This window comes from Embiotoca jacksoni, unplaced genomic scaffold (genome assembly GCF_022577435.1).
Source record: "Embiotoca jacksoni isolate LCO1_2020_lvr unplaced genomic scaffold, fEmbJac1.0.p SCAF_22, whole genome shotgun sequence".
Lineage (NCBI taxonomy): Eukaryota > Metazoa > Chordata > Actinopteri > Embiotocidae > Embiotoca > Embiotoca jacksoni.
Window position 1 is genome coordinate 9,206,012 of NW_027185363.1, and position 10,470 is coordinate 9,216,481.

The 10,470-nt window shown below is 41.0% G+C and overlaps 1 protein-coding gene across 1 annotated transcript; it reads right to left on the minus strand.

Annotated features, from left to right (window-relative positions):
• Positions 1–2,496: 2,496 nt before the first annotated feature.
• Positions 2,497–9,305, minus strand: LOC138203149 (protein-lysine 6-oxidase-like). The gene is made up of 7 exons (XM_069157804.1): positions 8,287–9,305; positions 7,514–7,622; positions 6,650–6,787; positions 6,260–6,416; positions 4,926–5,021; positions 4,700–4,815; positions 2,497–3,670 (listed from the first exon to the last, which is right to left on the minus strand). The coding sequence occupies exons 1-7, from the start codon at positions 9,158–9,160 to the stop codon at positions 3,664–3,666; spliced, it is 1,497 nt and encodes a 498-aa protein (XP_069013905.1). The 5' UTR covers positions 9,161–9,305; the 3' UTR covers positions 2,497–3,663.
• Between the last annotated feature and the right edge of the window lie 1,165 nt (positions 9,306–10,470).

Consider the following 10,470-nt stretch of genomic DNA (forward strand, 5'->3'; position numbering starts at 1 on the left):
AAAAAAATCGTCACACCAAGGGCTCCACAACGACGGCTTGCTGTATCACGTTCGAGCAAGTACATGTGAATGTGGATCGTAACATGGAGTCATCGTACATTGCCTGGATTTTGTCAGTAATGAACTTCGACCGGATTTTAAGATGTACAGCAGTAGGCCTAGTAGGCTACAGCTAGTAGGCCAAATCAATATCTTGCAATGTTAACGAAAGTTTAAAAAATCAAATTCACTGATTTGCCCCATGATTCGGACTGGCTCCAATATTTAATGCCTTCTACGTCAGCTCATGCTACCCGATACCACCAAGTTTCCTAAAAATCAGGCAAGCATTTTTCCTGTAATCCTGCTGACAGACAAGTAAACAAACAAACAAACCACAGTTAAAACATAACCTCCTTGTACACTGGTGAAAGTGTTTGAGGTAGGATATGAAGAACCGACAGACAGAACAGTGGATCAGCATTAAGATCATAATAAATCCTTTGAGCCATTCCTCCAAATACCACCCAAGTCACAATACCACCCAGCTTGAAAAGAAGCCGAGTTCATCATCAGTCCCACTTCAGGATGACTCCGCTGTGTTTTGTCTCTGAGCCCGATGTAGTTTTCACTGGCCAAATCTACGACAGTGTGTCTGCTGGTTGTGTAAGTGACCCCGGTTGAGGAAGTATCCCAGTGCGTCTGCCCTTACACACCCTCGCTGGTCTCCGGCTGACCTGAGCTCTGTGCTTAATCTCAACGGGATGACAGAACTGCTGAGGAATTTCTCTGCTTTGTGCCTAAACCAACCTGCCAAGACGCTCTCTTTAGGCCGAGCAAGTTCTTCTGTTACGTCCCCGCCGGCTCTCACGTGGCCCCCGCTTTGTTGAAATATGACCTGCAAATACCAAACCCTGCCCTTGGTAAACTCTCCAAATACTGCCCACATAGGTGCAGATGCATCCGGAAAATGTCTGCCACACTGTGCTAGGTGTATACCCATTCCTTCCTGACCTTACCCACCTGTATGCTGGACTGTATTTACTGAGGCCCAGTGAAAGGTGCCAGCCAGCCTTTCTTTTTTCGTTGGCTTTGCCGGCGTCCCTCTGTGCTTGTGGAAGGCTAACGAGAGACTCCGTCCAGATGTTGGTGCGAAGCTCCACAGCTGAGCAAACAGTTACTGTCTTCTCTACAGCATGACATGTTTAAAATGACATGCTGGTCCAAAAAGGAGCAGACCAGCTGAGTTCTAACAGAGTCAGTCAGACTCTGATCATCTGATTAGCTTTAACAAGTAAAAGTTCAACACTCTGGTTCCGAGGGATGGCAATGTTGGACTGAGTCAGTAAAAAGCGGTGACAGGAAAGTAAGTCAATTTAAAAGATAGAACAGCAAGTGAAGTAATAAACAAAGAAATACAGTGTCATCTTTGATTTTATATGGTTGGTATTGACTTTTGACCCTTTAACACATTTCTGCTGCTGTACTTTCCTCGACTGAGAAAAATCCCTGTCAGTAAACATTGCTATCAAAATTACTAGACAGACGGGAATAGAGTGGACTCCATAGGAGTTAGGGGGGATTTTCCAGACACTTTCAATAACATAGACCAATCTATTTTGGCAGGCAGGCACCTTGGTAACATCCAACTTAAACCATTTCAACTGTGCTTAAAGCTCTCTGGTTCGCTGCTTTCTGAAGCTGAGACTGAGCTCGGCTTTGATGTAAATACCCAACATCTGTGCATTTAACATGCTAAAAAACATCTTTGAATCAGGTGAAGCACTGACCACTACAGAGTGAATACTAAGGACACAGGTTTAGTATTTCTCCTGTCGTTCTTTACTGTTTGAAACTGTCTGGTGCTTTCTGGAAAAACACATTTGTCTTTGGTAAAAACATCTTTCATAAAGACACTGGAGATATTCTCTGGCGGGTTGTGCCAATCCTCCCACTCAGACAAAATATCCCAGTGCTATTAAAACCCCTCTTGTCTCAGACAATCCCCCATGGACCTGAATCAAGCTGTGATGAGGGGATTTATGAGGCAGGAAAGAGTCTCATACAGCAGCTAGGAGAACCTTTTTTTTAACATCCACCAAGAGGGAAAGTGAGAAAAGGCCTCCATTCATCGTACTCTGGGTGTGTTTTAGTAGATATGGCAGGGGTGTATAAGATCCTGTGGATTGTGTCTTCACAGAGGTCTGTCAGCAAACATGCCGCCAGCGTCTGCCCACAGGCCTGTTTGTCTCTGAGGCCACAATTTGCACGCATCACTCAAAGTAAAACGCCTCCATTCAACATGACGAGGACTCAAGTCTGATTTAGTCCTGCAGTCTGCAGGGATAACTCGGCGGGAACAAGCTGCTCTTGTCCAGCTGGCTTGGAGTATTTGAAAGTGTTAAAATAATCTATTATTTAACAGTTCTTAAAATGTTATCATAAAAAACACAGACATGCAGATGAAATCGAAGAAAATCAATAAGATTTTAAAAGAAAAGGAAATAATTGTTATAATATCAAACTCCTCAATATTTATTGGATCAAATGCAACATACCAACAGAATGTAATGAGGTTTTTAACAATGTTCTAACAATATTAACAGTTTTCAGCATATCCCTTCATTCAGTTATACACAAGCACACATTCATGAAAACATACTCCAACATACTGCTCAAACCATTTAACATCAAATGAGTATTTGCCAATATGAACGTTAAGGCGTAAAAGGATAAGATGGGTGATATTCTGTATTTTTCTTATTGTCGACAAATCACATTAAAAGACCAACAATGACTGGATCCGACCGACCAGTGTTGTCTTTGTGTATCCAAAGTCTGATGAACTGGATAACTTGTTTCTTAATTATCATGAACATGGACACTGTATTTTATTTTTGGTTGACCCCACTTATACATGTACCATCTTGCTGCCATGAATACGCACTTGCTAATGCATAATTTACCTCTGTTTGAGTAGCATTTGCTGACATCTGCAGTAACTAGTTATTTTAGAGTCATTTAGTTTTTAAAATAAATTAAATTACATTAATACACTAATGTGAGGTTCAGGTTACACAATATCAGGCCGATAACAGCCCAACTGAAACATACAGGGCGTTGTGGCTCATGTCATCCTGATAATAAAAAAATGGCTTTTCTTTCAGTGTGTTTTGAAATTTCCACAGCATGGTCTTTGAATTTTTATTAGACCAAAATACGGCATAGCCTGAACCCTTAAGACATTGTTGGTTTTGATCTTTTTATGAGCTTCATGGACAAAAAAAAAATAAATTAGAGAATATTCTATCCTGTGCACATAACGGTAACACAAAGCAGAAAAACAAGACTAGGACAACAAAACACACTTTTCAAGCACTAAACCAAAAAGTGTCTAAGAACAGTATGTATTTCTTAAGGCAAAAACAAACAACAAAACAAGACAACATTTGTAATTAATCAAGGCACATTTGTAGAAATAAACGATCAAGTAATTTTGATAATATCACTAATTTCATTTACAAAATTGGTGTAAGCCTATTCTGCATTTATTACCGACAAATGCAGTCTAAGCCTACAAACTCTACCAATTACACTATTTGTTAGTGTGTTGATGTTGCTGCACCGAACAGCAGGAGATGTTTAGCTGCAAAACTCCTGCAGATGTTACGGAGAACGAAGATTTCAACTCCTGAAAATAGACAGAAAGAGATATAAATATACAGAAGTCCAACATGTACTGAAAAAAATTCAACTTGATGCAGCTTCTCTCAACTACCATGAGACTGCGATTGGCTTTTTTTTCATGTATATGTTACTAAAGAAAACAGCCTATTAAAGGCAGGATTGCTGTGCCATTATTCCATCTTGCCATTCTGTATAAAACATACGAACATTGAAGTGGAGGGTGTTGTTGTTCCACCTATAAGCCATCAGTAGAGGTAGTGACGCTGCCGGATAGATGAGTGCGTAAACGGGAATGACTGTATAGGGGTGTGGCGTTTTAATGAGGTGTGATGTGCGCAACCTGCCACCAGGGGATTTACAAATCTCTGCAAAAGGCAAGATGGCAAATCTACTGATGAAAAACGTGTGTGCGAATTGGAGAGCTACCCGAAGCACCTCAACACCCAGTTCACCCAACTTTTTTGTTGACTGATGCTGTCGTTTTGCACGTCACACCACATGATTAGGCCTCCAATTCTGGAAAGCCAACATGCTATCTAAAGTCACACTGGAGAGGCATTATGCTGGTGTATGTGTTGAAGTCTGTTTCCCTGTCAATAAACGTTTCCTCTAACATTAACCTAAACCAAACCTTGTCCTAACCCCACCCCCCGAGGGGGTGCACTTTACACAAAATAATTATAAAGGGAGGGAAACACTAACTGAGGGGGGAACAAACTTCAACACAAAACTTTTTCTGTTTGATTTAGTGTAAGAAAGTCATATTGACAGGTTTTCTTATGGCAAAATTGTGAGATCTCTGTTTAAAATGCACAAATATATAAAAATGCAGTCCCGTTCTTGGCTCTACGACACTGCCAGAAGAATCTGTATAACTTAACTGAAACTCATCAGGGAACATTTCATTTTTAGATCTGAAATATTCAAATGTGGAGATAGAAGTTTTTTCTTGGAGGGGCGATTAATACGTTCATCTCAAATGACAGTGAAGCATACGCTGTGTTCGTGTTCCGCAGAAAGACTCTTACGGTACCTTGTTACTCGACAGTTGCGTGTCTGAACATAGACTCCTGTGTATGTGATTTCACATCTCACTATGTTGTTGGTGAAGTCCGACTCCAGGACATGGAAATTAGGATTGACGGTAACCTAAACAAAAATCATAAATAAAATGTTTAGCAGCTGAGCAGACAGGTTACTAAAATCAGTCTCAAACTCTGCAGGCAAACTGATCTGAACTTATGTGACACGTATGTTACCTTCAGGATGTAGTTTCCTGGAGGGACATCAGTGATGTCAATCCACTGACAGTCGATGTTGGCAGCGTAGATGTCATGACATCCCGGGCTCAGTCCCTTAAAGAAAACACAACCCAGACTCCTCAGTGAGGTTCAAAACTTTGAATCTTTGACTAGTATTTTCCTGCAAGTGCTGCAACTGAAGCAGATTTAAGTTTTAGTTATATAAACAGCTCTTGGAAGAAAGTTTTTTTTTATAAGAAACTAACTCTAAGTAGCGCAAAGCCAGAATCACAGAGCCCAGACAACAGCTATAATAAATATCCCCCAGTCCTCAGGATGTTTTTTTTTTTCATTGGCAGACACAAGAGTTTTGGTTAGAAAAATATTTCTCAGAAGTGGATTTGGGGGATTTGGAAAAAACTCCAACAACAAAAAAATGACTGTGCAGCACAAACTCACTGATGGAAGGTCTCATTAAAAAGTGACCTTATGTCTGTAATGTAATACGCTTAAATGTAAATCTCAATATTCCTCAAGTGCATCAGATTATTACTGCCTTTATTTTATTTCAAAAGCTCATTCATTTTTTTCTACTGGAACTTTACACATAACAGGAAAGATGTTGATTCATGGCACTTAAAATAATGTAAAATGATTAGTTCTGCTTACAGACCGAATGTCTACATTAGGTGATTGTCAAACCAATTTAACAACTAAGAGGGTCCCGTGAAAGACACTATTTAGTCGTAGGATCCAATATTTTTGGAGCTTCACACATACCATGTTGTGAAAGGTGAGATATATCAACCATGGTATTGATTTTGAAAAGTGTTTTTCATGAGTCCCCTTGAACCTTTTGACCAACTGATAAATTATGTTTCAAAACTGCTGTTCAAAGAACCCAATGTCAAGACCTCGTATGTGTGCTAACGATGACAAGCTCTGGGAACCTGGACGTAAAAGATAACATAGAAGGGGGTAAAAGTTTGGCAGGTACACAGATAAAATAACGTTTATTCAGACCAAGAAAATTCACTTTCATTAAGTCAATACATTGTCTTTTGCAACTTTGTACAAGTCTAATGTTTTCCCAAAACCTTACAGGGTGCTGAAAACTTGGTCTGCAGTAAGTTAAATGTATATTTTCAAGCTTTACCCTCTAAGGAAATGTATGAGCCACTGAGTGACTGAAATATTTTGAATTTACATTGTGTGATGGCCCTGAATCAGCAGGAAATGACTTCTGGTACTTCTATGTGACTGTGTCCTCTCTGAATTTGTTCCCAGAGGCCCGTCATGTAAAACAGATCTGGATCTCATCTGAGTAACTTCATTCAATGTATAAATGTTACCTGTGTATGAGATGTGCAGGCGTAGCGCCGCCTGAATCCGGAGTCACAGCCCGTGTCCTCCAGACAGAAACTGGCCTTGTGTCCCTCGGCCACTTTGCGTCCAGTGATGACGTCTAGCAGGTCGTAGTTACTGAAGGCGTCCATGCTGTGGTAGTGCCTCAGGGTGTAAAATAGATGTAACAGAATGGATTAATAGCTTTATTTTCTTGTGGATTGGGTTGAGGAATGCCTTCAAGGCCACAGCTTTTTTTTGACTTAACTGAAATTGGAGGGTGTGGTATTTTCCTGGCCCTTTATATCAGATCTGAATGGATCCATGCTAATCCCGACTACATTTTAGAAAACAATGTGAGGTCATTTTATTTCTACTTTTAGGCGAAGTGAACTCACTGGTGACAGCTGTGCCAGTCCCACTGATATCTGGGCTTGACGGGGAGGAAGTCGGTGGTGCCTTGGTTCTTCACTTTCTGTGGGAACCTCAGAAGGACTCTGAAGTCGATGTCTCGAACGGCGGGTCCATAAGCCGACCTTAGATGGATCACAGGGGAAACGGGCATAAGCTCTCGCTGGAAAGTGCTACTGGCCGAGCTCCCGGGTCGAGTTTTCTTAAAAGTAACGGAGCGCAAAGGGTTTGTTCCACCGAGTTGAATGCTTTTGGGAAAACCAACCCAGAACATTCATGTCTTGGCAGGACATTGTGTTGGAGAATCGTTGCTCCGTAATAAGATCAAACAGTTTGTATAAGTCTGTCAACAAACCAGTCACCCCAACACACGTAAAACCTATACTGACATAATTTAAAGCAATCCTAAAACAACAAAAAGTCGAGCTCAGACAGGAAAAATTAACTTTCATTGAGTAAAAGTAAAGGAAACACCTGTGTGTGTGTGTGTGTGTGTGTGTGTGTGTGTGTGTGTGTGTGTGTGTGTGTGTGTTTGTACTTGTACTTGTACAACTATCTTTTAGAGGACCTGTTTTCTTTTAAACTATCGGAGTGAGGACATTTTGACAAATGTTTGGCTTGTCCTCACATTCTCGCACCCCTTCAAAGGGCTGTTTGAGGCTGAAGACTTGGTTCTAGGTTTAAGATTAGAATTGGGTTTAGATTGACGTTAGGGTTGGGATTAGGCATTTAGTTATGATGGTTAAGGTGATGGTAGGGGTTTCGGGAACACATCAATGTCAATGAATGTGTGTGAACGTGTTACTGTGTGCGTACAGAACAAGTGAATCACTTTTGGCACCACACATTACCTGGCCAGACAGTTCTCCTCCGCCGCACAGCGGAGCGAGTACATCTGCATGCGCTGGATATAAGCACCTGCCTGGATGGCGTAGGGGTCTGGCACGAGGTCTGGCAGTCCTGGGGGAGGAGATTAAAGGAACAATCCAAGTTTTTTTCTGAGATCTTAATATTGCCAGTTGATTCATGCTGAGAACACCGAAACAGACAGACTCCAGGCTGAGAATGAAAGCCCAGCTCTTTGTGTTTCTTGGCATAATTTAAAGTGTTTTACATTCCTTCGCTGTCAATGTGAACTCCAAAGGCCAAATAAGACTTTTCATCTTTTCTCTTTAAGTGAGTGAGACATGAAGCCCTGCAAATTGTCTAAAAATGAGTCACAAACCAGAAGTATGGGTTTCTTCTAATTTGTGCACTCACTGGACCATCATGTTTGTTGAATACCTTTTAAATCTGTGCCAATTAAAGGATAGATTCACAAATCTATCATAAAACAAATCTGTCATAAAACAGTATACAACCAACCAAAATCCACAAATCTTGTTACGTGTAAAAATAAAACCCAAAGTTTATTTTAAACAGATATTAGGCTTGCAGTTTGAGTTCGTCAGATTATGTGTATATCTGAATTTTACCTTGTATGACTTCAATAATAATCCTTTAAAAGTGACTGTTAATGTCCAATAAGGGGATAACCATCTGTTTCACTGTTCATATGGGCACATCATTAATGTTTTAAGACTCATTCTAAGATCATTCTATATAAAGAGGACACTTGACTTACCATTTTGGAAGTATCTTGTTCCGTATCCTGTGCCAGGTGGACGGCGGGTGCGGGCCACTGATCTCCCTCTTGTGGGATTCATGTTGTAGAAAACAGAATTCCTGTGGTTTTTCAACGGGTTTCGAGGGTCGTCGTTAACCATGCCCTCTCCATTTCTGGTTGCCTCGTTTAAAACATCCTCACTAAGAGCAGGCAATTGAGCTGCAGCCGCAGATTCAGTTTCCAGAGTTGTGGGACTTGAAGAGTGATCCGTCTGCACGTGTTGCCTGGAGACAGGCATAGCATCTGGCGCTGTGCGTAACGGTTGGTTTTGCGCACCAGGCCCTGGCTCCCCTCCTCTGGAGCGCAGTGCAGTATTCACACTAGCAGCGACTCCTCTTCTGCCAAGTGAATCTGTTAAACTCTCTGGTGAAGAGGTGTTGAAGGTGTTGGTGTATTCAGCATTAAAGCGTCGCGCGCCAGGATGGCTTACAACTCCTGCTCCGTAAGGGCGTTCAGGCTGCTGTCTGGCCCCTGACACGCGACCACTACCAGACACATACTGTCTAACATTGTGTCCAGGCGTAAAAGATCCTGACTGTACATTGTAATCAGTCCTGAACTGTGAGGACTCGGCCTGTCCTGTCACTCTTCTGTGCGCTCCAGACATCTGGCTCCCGGTGCCATCCCTCCTGCTGCTCACATAAACCCTCGACTGGCTCATGGACCGAACCGGATTATGGTACTCTGATCCACTGCTCATTAAACTATAAACCTGCCCGTTGTTCTCCCACTGAATCCGGTGCCGCCAGGGGCCAGCTGTGCGCTGTTGCCCAAAGATGAGGGGAAGTAGTCCTTGGAAAAATAATATAAATAAAAGTGACCATTTTGCCATTGCAATTGGAAAAAGAAAAGATGAAATCGCTCCCGGTAAATTAATAATTATGACATAAATTACTCGTACAGATGCGTCGTGGAAAGTGGGTGAAAAGCAGGAGTGAGCTCTCAGTTGCAGCTCTTACACAGACCAACATGCCACCTCTCAGGAGGACCGACAGCTGGAGAGGAGAGGAGGGCTGAAGCCTTTTTTTTCCCTGGTCATTATCGAATTCAGCCCAGTTACTTTAGCGAAGTCATACTTCGACCAAGAAAATTTAACCCACCCCTTGCCGTAGTTAGGTTGGGTTACGTATGATATACACAAGGACGTTTGATGAGTAAACTTTACGCACAGGTGTAAACTGAAGTAACCCAAATGTTCCCATTTAATCTGGATATTTTAAAGGACGAGTCAAGGAAAAAAAAAAATCGAGACTATTTGTTAAATACATTTACTTACACATCAGTCTTCCACTCGCATAAAAACTGCAAAAGGAAGGCATGTTTATGGTATTTAAACTACTATTGAAATACTTAAAAGTATACTTCAGTTTATTTTCATGGAACTCAAAAGCCTGATTCTTTAAAGTTAATAAACCAAAATCATCTGGTAGTTTTTCATCAAATCTCTCCACATTCTGCAACAACTCTGGAAAAGCTGATTGCATAATTTTATACTGTCATACAGGTACAACCATTCACCACAAGGGGGTACTATGCCTCTATATGTAACCATCCTGCAGACACTGCTGCTCTTAAGGAGCCTCTTATCATCTCGGAACACTCCTGAAGGGATGTTCAAGATAAGACCCATAAAATATGTCTATTTTCATCTTGTGCCCAGTTTCTTGTGACCAGAATCATCCATTTATCAACGAAACGGGATTTTAAAGCTGGTTTGAAGTCTCTGTGATTTTTTTTATGTTTAAGCAGTTTATCCATTTGTGTGTTTTAGTTTTATCCTGAAATCTAAGTCTAACAATAGACAGTGGCTTTAAGCTAGGTTCACCTACACGCCCTGTGCATTTAACAATTTTTGTTCAGTTTGCTTACCTTTTTATATATTGTTACTAATAAACCAAGTAACACATCATTGTTCTATTGGCAATAATAAAGTCTTATTGTTATCGTCTCTGTTTCCCCAGCTAAATGATTGAAAAAGCCCTTTCACTGTCTTGTCATGACAAGGCTGCTTAGATTAATTGTTTATCTATAGTATTTATTTTGCACAAAATGATCTGTAGGCTTCTGTTGTTAGATATAGATATATTTTTGTAAACATTACAAATAAGTCCAAAACATAAGATGGCTATTTTTAGGTGTAGA

Coding starts and splice junctions, on each gene's coding strand:
- LOC138203149 (XM_069157804.1), bottom strand. CDS start 9,160: ATGGCAAAATGGTCACTTTTATTTATATTATTTTTCCAAGGACTACTT. Junction 7,623..8,286: donor AACAAGATACTTCCAAAATG/GTAAGTCAAGTG, acceptor CTCCTCCCCCAG/GACTGCCAGACCTCGTGCCA. Junction 6,417..6,649: donor GACTGGCACAGCTGTCACCA/GTGAGTTCACTT, acceptor TTACACCCTGAG/GCACTACCACAGCATGGACG.